Source organism: Terrapene carolina, unplaced genomic scaffold, assembly GCF_002925995.2.
Source record: "Terrapene carolina triunguis isolate 2854851 unplaced genomic scaffold, T_m_triunguis-2.0 Scaffold194, whole genome shotgun sequence".
Taxonomy (NCBI): Eukaryota; Metazoa; Chordata; order Testudines; family Emydidae; genus Terrapene; species Terrapene triunguis.
The window spans coordinates 6,464-21,501 of NW_020664545.1; the positions used below are offsets into that span (position 1 = coordinate 6,464).

General features: G+C 37.0%; 1 protein-coding gene and 1 long non-coding RNA gene across 3 annotated transcripts in view; one reads left to right on the forward strand and one right to left on the reverse strand.

The window, feature by feature from the left end:
- Positions 1-392: 392 nt before the first annotated feature.
- The window catches only part of LOC112102818, a 38,773-nt gene continuing 24,127 nt past the window's right edge, over positions 393-15,038 (reverse strand). The window contains exon 3 of the long non-coding RNA XR_002907785.1: positions 393-1,002. This is a non-coding gene — a long non-coding RNA (uncharacterized LOC112102818). The remainder of the gene's footprint in view (positions 1,003-15,038) is intronic.
- The window catches only part of TPM4 (tropomyosin 4), a 34,477-nt gene continuing 23,265 nt past the window's right edge, over positions 3,827-15,038 (forward strand). For both annotated transcript variants that reach the window (XM_024194275.1, XM_024194274.1), the window contains exon 1: positions 3,827-5,301. In XM_024194275.1, the coding sequence (XP_024050043.1) occupies positions 5,188-5,301 (114 nt within the window). In that variant the 5' untranslated portion in view covers positions 3,827-5,187. The remainder of the gene's footprint in view (positions 5,302-15,038) is intronic.

The following is a 15,038-nucleotide window of genomic DNA, read 5'->3' on the forward strand; positions in this document are numbered from 1 at the left end:
TGTAAACAAACTTGTTTGTCTGAGTGATTGGCTGAACAAGAAGTAGGTTGAGTGGACTTGTAGCCTCTGAAGTTTTACATTGTTTTGTTTTTGAGTGTAGTTACGTAACAAAAAAAAAATCTACATTTATAAGTTGCATTTTCAGGACAAAGATTGCACTACAGTACTTGTAAGAGGTGAATTGAAAAATACTATTTCTTCTATCATTTTTATAGTGAAAATATTTGTAATCAAAATATACACTTTGATTTCAATTACAACACAGAATACAAGATATATATGAAAATGTAGAAAAACATCCAAATTATTTAATAAATATTGGTTGGCAGTCTCGTTTAACAGTGCAATTAAAACTGTGATTAATTGCAATTAATGTTTTTAATCATGATTAATTTTTTTGAGTTAACCGCGTGAGTTAACTGCGATTAATCGACTGCCCTAAGAAATATATAATCTGTGAACAATTTCAGACTGGGTCTGAGTATTTCACTAGCTTCAAAAATACTTCAGACTCAAAACAATTTTGCATAATTTAAGATTATCATAACTTTGCTCATATATATTTTTCATGTCTATCTTGTCCATAGCATTAAGAGATGAAAATATCAAAAATAATTTAAACATTGAGAGATTCTACAGAGCAAAAAACACACTTCTGCACTCCATATTGTTCTTGTCGTACTCTCCAATTCAATGTAAGTGTAGTTAATAAGAGTTTTCACGTGGTAGCTTCCAGCTCCTGTGGTTATATTTTAGGTTCTCTGCTTTGGGATCCAGTTTTATCTGACGTAATTCCCTTGATGTTAGTACTGCATCGGGCCAGTTTTTACTGTACAAGGCTTTGCATCAGGATACTGCCTTTTCCTGTGGGATAGATCCAATTTCCAATCTGAGAGAAGTGCTGACTCTGCTTCCCATGCTGCTTCTCTAGGTCTGTTTCACGTCATCCAGTTAGTCACTATCTCTTGCAATTATTAGAACTGTATAACAGCAGGACAGCATCTGGTACAGGGGACAGAATGTAATCAAATGTGCACAGAATGGAGAAATTTCTTTTAATTATAATAAAAAATTATAATTTAGTCACTGCAGAGATGTCAAAAATCTACAACAATCATTATTTGCAATAAGTTATGCAACCAGTTCTACATTTAATGATAACAAGAAGTGAAAGGTCTGAGGAACACTTCAAGAACTATTTTGGAGCTTATTTTATAGTAATATCAGTTCATTTTTCTATCAGATTTATCTAAATGCTCCCCAATGAATATATTTACACCTCACTAGGACATACTGCTTACTTTGTGTTACCCCTTACTGTACCTTAGTTACTGTGTAGTGAATGAGGTAGATCTTATTAATTTAGTTGTAATATATGGGGTAAAGGTTTTAATAAAACCCAGTTACTGTGCAACATTAAACAATGTTTAAAAGCTCCAGGGTTTGATCTATAGAGACCTCAGACTCCTTAATACCATGGCAAATATACTATAAAACTCAGACCAAAACTTAGAAATGTATTACTTGAAACACACAAAAGGAAAGAAGCAAAATGAGATAAAGGACAAATAATAAAAACTTATCAAAGTCTTTTCTAGGGACATGAATAATTAGTTAACATCTCTTATTTAGTCAAATAGCCCTTGGTGTTCTATTATTCAATTTTGAATTTAGAATGATAGTCACTTTCCTCCATTAGACAAAACAGACACAGGAGAGAGAGAAAAACTAGGATAATAAAGATGGGGAAAATACAGCTTAGGCTACAGGGTGGCTGGTCAGTCATGGGACAGATGCTTTGGTCTTGCAGGTCAGCCATGAAAGCTATTGTTCTGGACACTGGCTCTTCTCCCAGGACAGGGACATTATCTAGTTGGTCTGGTCAGGTCCCTCTCCTTCAGTCATCCTTCTCAGGGTGAGCAGAGCTGGATGGGCCATCTCATCTCATTGTACTGGTGCTATGCAATACAGCTGATTTCAGGATCCAGTGAAAAGCTGAGAGAGATAGGACAGGAGGAAGATGGAGGAGGCAGAAAGGAATGCACAAGGGAAGGGAAGACAAAGGAGGACCTTAGATGTATCAGGCTGGGGTCTTCCCTGGTGCAGCGATAATGACCAAGCTCCCCACTGTAGTACCATGGTCTGGTATCATGATAACAATCCTTCCACCACAGCTGCGGTGATGGTAAAAAGCACTCCACTGTGTTTTCACCAAGTCTCTTTTTAAGGACCGCAAAAGGGAGCAATAAGCTAAATAGCCCATCCTCCCATTATTTTGTCCGCCAATTAGGCCTAATTCCCAACACATCAATTTTTGGTTACCTGATTTCTGACTTTCTGCTCATCTTGTTCACCATTCATAATACATAGTCTTTGACTTATATCCCTTTTTATTTAGGGTGACCAGATAGCAACTGTGAAAAAATGGGACAGGGCATGAGGGGTAATAGGCACCTATATAAGAAAAAGTCCCCAAAAACAGGAAATTTGGTCACTCTATTTTTATTTATATTAATTCAGTCTTTGTCTCCTTTGATCCACATCTCTTCTTAAACAGTTTTATATAACAGATCATTGTAACAATTTGTGAACCTTTATCCACTTTTCAGCAGTTAAGCTTACAATTTAGATAAATGTATAGGCCCAGTTATTACAACATGTCTCACTCACTGCATACATCCACTATACGCTTTACTCAGGTAAATCTGTCACACAGTCCTTACCCACAGCTTGCCATACCCTGGAGCACTGGTGGAGCACTGTTTAACATATTACTATTATTTTAAAATGTTATGTATATACAGTATGTGATTTTCTAAGCTCATGACTCAGTCAAATTAGAATAAATTTTTCTCCAGAGCATTGAAGTGTCTATTCAGTGAGGATTATTTCTCTACCAAATTACAATTTAATTCTGTTTAACAAAAGGAGAATTCCTTTAGTGAAACGTCTAAATTAACAGAAAATAAAATATATTTTTTTTAGTTCCCTGTAGTGGGGACAAACTTGTGTGACTCAAATGGTTTAACAAGGATTCCCAAACTGGTTCACAAAGGGTTTACTTGTGATCTGCAGCGTGTTGGCTGGTCACATAATACTGGCTCCTTGTTTCTGGCTGCCACGTAACATTAAAGACCATTAAATACTTTAATAATATTTTTTCTTGAATAGCAGGGGCCATATTCAATATTTTCATCAATGACTTGGATAATGAAGTGGAGAGTGCTGAATTCAACAAGATGAAATTTAATGAAAACAAGTGCAAAATACTTCACTTAGGAAAAAATCAAATGTACAGCTACAAAATGAGGAATAACTGGTTAGGCAGCAGTACCTCTGAAAAAGCTCTGGGGGTCATAATGGATCTCAAATTAAATATGAATCAATGTGATGCAGTGGCTAAAAAGGCTAATATTCCAGGGTATATTAACAGGAATGTTGTATGTAAGGCATGGGAGGTAATTGTCCCGATCTACTCGGCCTGGGAGGCCTCAGCTGGAGCACTGTTTCCAATTCTAGGTACTGCACTCTAAGAAAGATGTGTACAAATTGGAAAGAGTCCAGAGGAGAGCATCAAAAATGATAAAAGGTTAAAAAACTGGGTATTTTTAGTTTTGAGAAGAGACGACTGAGGTGGGACCTGATAACAGCCCTTAACATATCTGAAGAGTTATCAAGTGGATGGTGATCTGCTGTTCTCCATGTCCACTAAAAGTGGGACAAGTAGTAATAGGCTTAATCTGCAGGAAGGAAGAGAGATTTAGGTTAGATATTAGGGAAAACTTTCTAACTATGAGGGTAGTTAAGCTCTGGAACAAGCTTCCAAGGGAGGTTGTGGAATCCCCTTCACTGGAGGTTTTTATGAACAGGTTGGACAAACACCTGCCAGGGATGTTCTGGTTTACTTGGGCCAACCTCAGTGCAGGCAGGGGGTTCGACTTGATGGTCTCTCAATGTCCCTTCCAGTCTTTCATTTCTGTGATAGTCCAGATGGTCATAAAAACAAAGAGCATGAGATAATTTATTTAGACGTAGTCCCTGCCTGTGGGAGAGTTTGAGAACCCCTCCTGTATGACAAAAATGAACCCAAACATGCTTTTGTCTACTGAACATTAGATGTTACCATTGGGCAAAAAGCATCTCTGGAAAACACACTTTATTAATATACATAAAATGTAAAAACTAAAACAAACTTTCCCTCAATCATATTACAAGATAATAGTTTATGAATGGAATCAGATTAATTGACAAAATACTTGTGACATTTCAACTTTATAGCATCATCTCCCAAATGAATTAGAAAATATATATTATTCCCCCAAACATTTAGGGGGAGAATTTTCAAAGACCAAAATGGCAGGTAGGTGCAAAATGAAAGCCTATGAACATCCCCATCTTGGGTACCAATCTGCCTTCTGTTACATATATGAAACATCTATTGCAAGATTATTTATAGGAATTGTACCAGGCTAACTGAAAGCAAAATTTGGGACTCCAAGGGTTTATGATTTTTATACCTATAATTTTGTTATGCATTTCACAACATATCAAACATAGGATATCTGTTTCCCACAGGATACATGTTTTTACTAGTTTCTCTTGCATGTGTAGTCATTGTCTCAAATTTTCTGCGCATGAACATTTTTCAGTTTCTAAATCCATAAGGATCCTTCCACTTCCTCCAGATGTTATTCTGCTTGCTTGCTATGTATGGGAAGCCAGACTATTTCCCATAGCCCTGTGGACTGTTTAACTACTCTACAAACCAGAGCTGTTAATGAGCTTTGTTTCAAGCATATGTCTTCATATGTCAACACTTTTGCTTATGTCAGAAGGTTAAAAATGGAAACATTTTTTTCCTTTAAGAAAACAGACACCCAAATAAGGAGATGACTGAGTGCTTAAGATTCCCCTAGTGAATCGCTTCCAGCTTGTTCCTTAGAAAGGCTGCACATGAAAGGTCGGGGGGGGGGGCACCAGGGATTTGGGCTGCATCCAAAATATTGAGTAAGGGTCTTTGAGACTTTAAAGCTAACTACAACCATTCAAGGGTTCACTGTGCTGCATGCCTAGAGCAGTGCTCTACTACTTTCACAACCTATTTTTAAGACTGTTTACTACAAGTTTGTTCTTGCAAAGCTTTTCTTCTCTTGTGTGAGAGAGACACAACCCCATCCTCCAGCAAAAATGGAAGCCATCAAGAAAAAGATGCAGATGCTGAAGCTAGATAAGGAGAATGCAATTGATAGAGCTGAACAGGCTGAAGCAGACAAGAAAGCAGCTGAGGACAAGTGCAAACAGGTGAGTAGGAATAAAAACAGTTGTATATCTACATTATGGAGAAAATTGTAATAACATATTAAAAATGTAAGTAGCATATCTTTGTGATGGTGAGGAAACAGAATAATATTGTTAGGTCTCCTCTATTTTTCTGCATACCCTCCTTTGAAGTATTTTTCATGTTGGTAATATATTTCATGCATGCAGATGGGACAATCTGTTAACTTTTCCTATTTGCTCATCCATTTTGATTTGGGACTCAGTGAGGTCAGCACCATTTCTAGACTACTCAGTGTACTTCAGAGAGTTCCTTTTTTGAATCCTACATGATTCCTAGTTTAATTTCCTTGAGCTTGCACCTTCCTTGAAGAGACCAGAGCTTTATATCTTAAACAAGGATGACACACAGTGGTAGAGCTGTTAGATTTTTCCTAGGCAATGCCTGATCATGAATTAAACCTGAGCTTGAGGCAAAATTAATGCAGATCACCTAACTATTCCTCAGTGTGAGAAATGTCCCTCATTTGAGAACCAATTGACCGAGACCACCTACTCCAGATAGTATGGTAGGATTTCTGTTATTGGGAATAATCAGAAATATTGAATCCTGAAATTGAGGTAAGTTATTTGTGTGAACTGATCTTATGGAGAACTCCGGGAATGCATTGCTAATGCTGTATTTGGGATTTTTACATTGGCAGAGTAAACAGATCAAACCACAACTGTCTAATGCAGTAGGATTTAGATCTAACTCAAACATTTTGAGTCACTTGGGTGTCCTTTGTTACAAATCACTCCTCTCTAGTGATTAAATATCTCAAAACAAAAAGAGATCATCATAGCACAAAAGTGTTCTAAGTAAAATGAGTTTTATAGTAAAGACTAAGAGGTTTAGACACATTAAAATATTTTCCACAAACATGCAGTCATTGCTAAATGTGATTGGAAGAGAATTACAATATGTTTATTTGTATCCCAATGCACCAATGACTAGTGTTGGAGTGCAGGCACCATACCAATACTAACAGGGATTTTATATTGACCTTCAGATTCAGGTCAAATACAGCACTTCCTGCAGAGCTTCTGAACATAAGAATGGCCATATTGGGTCAGATCAAAGGTCCATCCAGCCCAGTATCCTGTCTACCGACAGTGGCCAATGCCAGGTGCCCCAGAGGGAGTGAAGCTAACAGGTAATGATCAAGTGATCTCTCTCCTGCCATCCATCTCCACCCTCTGACAAACAGAGGCTAGAGACACCATTCCTTACCCATCCTGGCTAATAGCCATTAATGGACTTAACCTCCATGAATTTATCTACTTCTCTTTTAAACCCTGTTATAGTCCTAGCCTTCACAACCTCCTCAGGTAAGGAGTTCCAGAGGTTGACTGTGCGCTGTGTGAAGAAGAACTTCCTTTTATTTGTTTTAAACCTGCTGCCCATTAATTTCATTTGGTGGCCCCTAGTTCTTATATTATGGGAACAAGTAAATAACTTTTCTTTATTCACTTTCTCCACACCACTCATGATTTTATATACTTCTATCATGTCCCCCCTTAGTCTCCTCTTTTCTAAGCTGAAAAGTCCTAGCCTCTTTAATCTCTCCTAATATGGGACCCGTTCCAAACCCCTAATCATTTTAGTTGCCCTTCTCTGAACCTTTTCTAATGCCAGTATATCTTTTTTGAAATGAGGAGAACACCTCTGTATGCAGTATTCAAGATGTGGGCGTACCATGGATTTATATAAGGGCAATAAGATAGTCTCCGTCTTATTTAATCTTTTTTAATGATTCTTAACATCCTGTTTGCTTTTGACTGCCGCTGCACACTGCATGGACGTCTTCAGAGAACTATCCACGATGACTTCAAGATCTTTCCTGATTAGTTGTAGCTAAATTAGCCCCCATCATATTGTATGTATAGTTGGGGTTATTTTTTCCAATGTGCATTACTTTACATTTATCCACATTAAATTTCATTTGCCATTTTGTTGCCCAATCACTTAGTTTTGTGAGATCTTTCTAAAGTTCTTCACAGTCTGCTTTGGTCTTAACTATCTTGAGTAGTTTAGTATCATCTGCAAACTTTGCCACCTCACTTTTGACCCCTTCAAAGAACTGTAATAGATTAGTAAGACATGATTTCCCTTTACAGAAACCATGTTGACTTTTGCCCAACAATTTATATTCTTCTATGTGTCTGACAATTTTATTCTTTACTATTGTTTCAACTAATTTGCCCGGTACTGACATTAGACTTACCGGGTCTGTAATTGCCGGGATCACCTTTAGAGCCCTTTTTAAATATTGGCGTTACATTAGCTATCTTCCACTCACTGAGTACAGAAGCTGATTTAAAGGACAGGTTACAAACCATAGTTAATAGTTCCGCAATTTCACATTTGAGTTCTTTCAGAACTCTTGGGTGAACGCCATCTGGTCCCGGTGACTTGCTACTGTTAAGTTAATTAATTCCAAAACCTCCTCTAGTGACACTTCAATCTGTGACAATTCCTCAGATTTGTCACCTACAAAGGACGGTTCAGGTTTGGGAATCTCCCTAACATCCTCAGCCGTGAAGACTGAAGCAAAGAATTCATTTAGTTTCTCCGTAATGACTTTATCGTCTTTTAAGTGCTCCTTTTGTATCTTGATCGTCCAGGGGCCCCACTGGTTGTTTAGCAGGCTTCCTGCTTCTGATGTACTTAAAAAATATTTTGTTATTACCTTTTGAGTTTTTGGCTAGCTGTTCTTCAAACTCCTTTTTGGCTTTTCTTATTATATTTTTACACTTAATTTGGCAGTGTTTATGCTCCTTTCTATTTACCTCACTAGGATCTGACTTCCACTTTTTAAAAGATGCTTTTTTATGTTATTCCTTTTTATATTCCAGACTATAAGTTCTACATGAGACAAGTTCAGAGGGTCAGTACTACTTAAGGCCCATCAGTTTCACCCCGAAGACCAGGCATAAAAGAATGCAATTCTGAATAAACACAGAATGTTGAACAATAATTGTAGCTGAAATGCTTCACAAAGTCAGTGTTTTTGCACAAGTTTTGATGGAGGAGAGGGAAGGCACCCTTTATCTGAAAAAGACAAGGGAGGCTGCGCAATCCCAGTTGTCTATACAAGGTTGCTTAAAGGAGGGATTTGGTTAAAAAAACAGATATAGTGGATACTGAAGCTTTCACATTTCCGAAGATTTTCTTGGCTCAATAGTTTACAAAATAGCAGTGCTAAATGAAAAAGTAAAAGGATTGATTTGAAAAGGAAAAAGCTGCATCCAAGTGGAAAAAATTTATTGAATTTTAATTGAAGTTATATTTAAGTTTACATTATTTGCTTTAAAAATAATTTTTACCATCTCAGTCCATGTCCCATCAACCTAAAACCAATACTGTATGTAGAGACCCGGTGGGAACAGAATTTAAAAATATAAAGAATCCACTATGATCTCTGCTTTTAAAGAGGTGAAAAAAATTCCAATTATTCCTTATTTATAGTATTAGTGATATAACAGGAGTACTCAAAACGTTCTAAACACTGTATAGCAACCCTTATGCATGCACATTATGATCAAGTAATTAGACTGTATCATGTACTATTTTTTTTCCACACAACCCTACTTCATTCAGTGCACAAGATGTATGGTGCTTAGTGAATGGGTAGTTATTCACTATTTTCTTTTATCTTCATCATTAAGTGTACCCAATTCCTGCAGTGAATACAAAATTATTAACATCCTCACGAGCTTTTCTATGGTGCTCTCCCTATAGTAGCCAGACTACGCATGCTCCATCCCAACACAATGCACAGGTCTGGTCACGCATAAGAATGCTGAGGGGATGAAACACCCTCAGTTTCTCTGTGGGGATGATGCACATGCAGTCTGATCAGCAGTAGGAGCTGTGAGAGGCTTGAGCATGCTCAGTGATGATGGTTTGGAGCTTTTTAGCTGCTAAAATCAGACTCTGAGAATGTGCGTACTGTGATTTTTTTCAAAGACTTATAACGTCGTCAAATTTGGCTAGATTTTCAGTGTGACCGCAAAAGGTACATCCCTGACACAAAGGCCACTTACCCTACCAAATTTCAAGTTCTTGTTCCAAAGCATGGGGCGCTAGAGCTGCTCAAATAAAAGGTTTATCAGCATTTTTAACAGGGGCAAAATGATGTATTTTTCCATATTCTCATTCTCTGAAGCAGCTGAACTGTTTTGGCTGAAATGTTCCCAAAAAATTCAACCTGCAGGAGACACATGGCACGCAAAATTTCATCCCAAACAGTTAAAATTTGGCAAAGTGATAAGCAACAAAACCAGTTTTATAATGGAAAGTTGTTTGTAGCTGTAAATGAAAAAGAAGCTAAAAAATATAAAAGAAAAAGCCTGTCCAATAGTGGCACAATGTGGAAAATCTGAGAACAGGACTCAGATCTAAGCCCCCCACTCTGATGTCAGCAGAGTCTGAGAGCATGGCTTGAGATAGCAAAAATTATCTTCTCAATTACACCAGTATTAATACAGAATAACTACCTCTACTTCTGTAGTTACTCTTGAATTACACTGGCCTAGTCTAGGAGAGCAAAATGTATTCCCAGCATGCACAGCACAAAGATGAAATTACCATTGTGTCACTCTAAAGTGACTTATCAAGTGTACTCAAGGAATAATAATGACAAACTTCTGATGGAACACTGTCCAGTGTCCCCCTCTGCTAGAAAAAAAGATACCATATTATGGGCCTTTGTGCATAGGAGATCTGAAGGGGAAGAAACCTCCAAAGGAAAAAAATCTTTATACTAGGGCTGTTGATTAATCGCAGATAACTTATTTATTTATAAACTCATGCGTTTAACTCAAAAAAATTAATCATAATTAAAAAAATTAATCATGATCAATTGCAGTTTTAATTGCACTGTTAAATAATAGAATACCAATTGAAATTTATTAAATTTTTTTGGATGTTTCTCTACATTTTCAAATATATTGATTTCAATTACAATACAGAATACAAAGTGTACAGTACTCATTTTATATTATTTTTATTACAAATATCTGCACTGTAAAATAATAAACAAAATAAATAGTATTTTTCAATTCACCTCATACAAGTACCATAGTGCAATCTCTATCACAAAAGCGCAACTTACAAATGTAGATTTTTTTTTGTTACATAACTGTACTCAAAAACAAAACAGTGTAAAACTTTAGAACCTACAAATCCACTTAGTCCTACTTCTTGTTCAGCCAATCGCTAAGATAAACAAGTTTGTTTACATTTACAGGAGATAATGCTGCCTGCTTCTTATTTACGTCACCTGAAAATGAGAACAGAAGTTCACATGGCAATTTTGCAGTTGGCATTGCAAGGTATTTACATGCCAGATCTGCTAAACATTCATATGCCCCTTCATGCTTCAGCCACCATTCCAGAGGACATGCTTCCATGCTGATGATGCTCGTTACAAAAATAATGTGTTCATTAAATTTGTGACTGAACTCCTTGGGGCAGATTTGTATGTCTCCTGCTCTGTGTTTTACCCACATTCTGCCATATATTTCATGTTATAGCAGTCTCGGATGATGACCCAGCATGTTGTTCGTTTTAAGAACGCTTTCACTGCAGATTTGACAAAACACAAAGAAGGTACCAATGTGAGATTTGTAAAGATAGCTACAGCACTCGACCCAAGATTTAAGAATCTGAAGTGGCTTCCAAACTCTGATCAGGATGGGGTGTGGAACATGCTTTCAGAAGTCTTAAAAGAGCAACACTCCGATGCGGAAACTACAGAACCTGAACCACCAAAAAAGAAAATCAATCTTTGCTGGTGGCATCTGACTCAGATGATGAAAATGAATATGCGTTGGTCTGCACTGCTTTGGATTGTTATCAAGCAAAACCCATCATCAGCATAGACGCATGTCCTCTGGAATGGTGGTTGAACAGACATTTTAGCACATCTGGCATGTAAATATCTTGCAACGCCAGCTACAACAGTGCCATGAGAACACCTGTTCTCACTTTTAGGTGACATTGTAAACAAGAAGTGGGCAGCATTATCTCCTCCAAATGAAACAAACTTGATTGGCTGAACAAGAAATAGGACTGAGTGGACTTGTAGGCTCTAAAGTTTTACATTGTTTTATTTTTGAATGCAGTTGTTTTTGTACATAATTCTACATTTGTAAGTTCAACTTTCATGATAAAGAGATTGCACTACAGCACTTGTATTAAGTGAATTGAAAAATACTATTTCTTTTATTTTTACAGCGCAAATATTTATAATAAAAATAAATATAAAGTGAGCATTGTTCACTTTGTATTCTGTGTTGTAACTGAAATCAATATATTTGAAAATGTGGAAAAGATCCACAAATATTTATATACATAGTATTCTATTATTAACAGCGCAATTAATCGTGATTAATATGTTTAATCGTGCGATTAATCGCGATTTTTTATTCGCTTGACCACCCTACTTTATACACAGTATTAAACTTTTGGTTATGATTTTTGGGGATACTTACATGCCCCCCAATCACTATAGTATCTGAGTGCCTAGTTAAGTTGTCTTCAATGTATGGGGAACTGAGGATCAGAGAAATTTAATGACTTAGAGGGGTAGTAACTATGGTGTTCATGGAAGGAATTTTTATTTGCTTTGCTTTGTCACTTTTATTAGGGTGTTAATTCAAATTGTTGGATTTGGAATTTTTAAAATTGTAGTTTTTAATATTTTCCAAGGGCATTTAGATTATAACAGAGTATAAGGGCACTAAGGGAGTATTATGATCACCTAGTCTGACCTCATTAAAGACTCAGACTATAGTATTTCATGTTGTCATCCTGCATCTAACCCAATAAATTGAAGTCAACTGGTGTATCATTTTAAAAATTATCCAGTTTTGACTTAAAGATTACCTGTGATGGAGAGTTCACCACACCCCTCATCTGTTTCAACGGTTAATTACTTTCACTGCTAAAAATCTGTATCTCATTTCTAGCTTGAACTTTCCTGACTTCAACTTACAGCCGCTGGATCTTGCTATACTTTTTTCTGCTATATTAAAGAGCCCTCTAGTAGCAAATATCTCCTCCCTACCTAGGTACTTATAGACCATGATTAAATCATTGGTTAACCTTTTCTTTGATAAACTAAATATCTTGCACTTCTTTAGGGATCAACTTAGTATAAACCAGGGGTAGGCAACCTGTGGCACGCGTGCCAAAGGCGGCACACGAGCTGATTTTCAGTGGCATTCACACTGCCCAGGTCCTGGCCACCGGTCTGGAGGGCTCTGCATTTTACTTTAATTTTAAATGAAGCTTCTTAAACATTTTAAAAACCTTATTTACTTTACATACAACAATAGTTTAGTTATATATTACAGATTTATAGAAAGAGACCTTCTAAAAACGTTCAAATGTATTACTGGCACGCGAAACCTTAAATTAGAGTGAATAAATGAAGACTCGGCAGACCACTTCTGAAAGGTTGCCGACCCCCGGTATAAACCACAAACATTTGTGAACTGTCCAGACTAGTCTTTATAAAGGCATTAACTATGATGAGTCAATTGGCAATAAAAAAGGTAAAAAATGCTAGCAAAGACAGCCCTTAGTCTCTCATTGTAAGGTTCATTTTCCAGACCACAAATCGTTGTTGCTCTTCTCTGAATACTCTCAAATTTTGCAACTTTCTGTTTAAAAAGTGTGGAGACAGTATTCCAGTTGTAGTCAGACCAATGTCATATACAGAGGTAATATAACCTTACTCCTGCTCAATATTCCCATTAATATAGCCTAGTATCACATTAGCCCTTTTTTCCACAGCATCAGGCTACTTTGAGCACAAGTACAGAAATGTATAACAATGTACATACACAACATGCTAATCAAAATCATAAAGATATCCTCCAGGGTACAATTAACAAAGTAAAAGGACTGCACTAAAAATTAACATACACATAAAGGTGATTTAAATTAACTGTTTTAATAGACTGAACTTATTCAAGGGATGAGTTAAACCATCATTCTCCCCAATGAATTAACTATTTCCAGGATAGAACAGAACAAAGGTGGTATTACGAGTTCAATGACAGATCAGACAGTCTGCAGGCACACCAGTTATGTTATCAGCAAGAAGTCTCATGATAATAGAAATTCTCCAGGGAGCAATTAGTCATCTGGCAGTCTCCCAGCAGGATATAAATAGCACCTTTTTAGAATACAGTATGGATTTATATGGTATGGTCGAGTGATAATGAGATAAAATGGAACATACCTTGGATGACCCATATGTCCCTCCTTCCATTGGAGAACCATATATGGTTTAAAGCTCTGAATCTTTAGGGAAATAATGTTATGACCATCAAATCTAACAAAATAACTATCTCAGTGAGTGGATGGTACCTCTGTATTTCAGATAACACATTTGCTGTGATCATATTCAACATATTTCAAGCAATGCCTCAACTTACCAAGTGAAGTGTAGCAGTGCTTGCTAAGGAAGATATGGACTCTAAACTCTACTCTACTAATACCTGTACTTCTGTGATTCATTCTCTATCCTCATGCATATGTTAAGGAGACAATAGATCCAGTGTTGTATTTACATATGGACCAAGTGGGCTATAGCCTATAAACAAAGGGCAACACAGTCTAAAGAGTAAAAGACATACACAGAATTTATTGTTCATAATGTTTCAAATGTATGTTTCATTAAGAGTCTCCCTGAACTCAGGGATACTGGGTATAATGCATTTTTCCTATATACATGACATTTTCTTTATTATCAGGATTCAATGACAGCACTGTAGGTAGAATCCCAGTGATGGGGACAAGCTTGTCCCTGCCTTCCCTGAGAAGCACACTGTGCTAGCATAATTTTTTATTTCAGACCTGGGCAACATAGACGGTTACTCTATCCATGGATGTATGGGGTCAGATTCTCAACTTGTGTACATTGTCATAGCTAAATTGAAGTAAGTGGAGTTATGCCTACTTACAACAGCTGAGTTATAGAATCATAGAAATGTAGCACTGGCAAGGACCTGAAGAAGTCATGTAGTTCAGCCCTCTATGCTGAAGCAGGACCAAGTATACTTAGACCATCCCTGACAGGTGTTTGTCTACCTTTTCTTAAAAGCCTCTAATGACAGGGATTCCACAATCTTCCTTGAAAGCCTATTCCAGTGCTTAACTATCCTTATAGTTAAAGTTTTTCCTAATATCTAACCTAAATCTCCCTTCCTGCAGATTAAGCCCATTACTTCTTGTGACACTTTTAGTGGACATAGAGAACAGCAGATTACCACCCTCTTTATAACAGCCCTTAACATATTTGAAGACTGTTATCAGGTCCCCACTCAGTCTTTTCTCAAGACTAAAAATGCATATTTTTAAAAAATGTCCTGATAGGTGAGGTTGCTAAATCGGTTTAGAAACATGGATATAGCATGGTTTCAGAATAGGCAGCAGGTTTAAAACAAATAAAAGGAAGTGTTTCTTCACACAACACACCGGCAACCTGTGGAACTCCTTGCCAGAGGATGTTGTGAAGGCCAAGACCATAACAGGGTTCAAAAAGGAACTAGATAAATTAATGGAGGATAGGTCCATCAATGGCTATTAGCCAGGCGGGCAGGAATGGTGTTCCTAGCCTCTGTTTGACAGAAGCTGGGAATGAGCGACAGGGGATGGATCACTTGATGATTACCTGTTCTGTTCATTCCCTCTGGGGCACCTG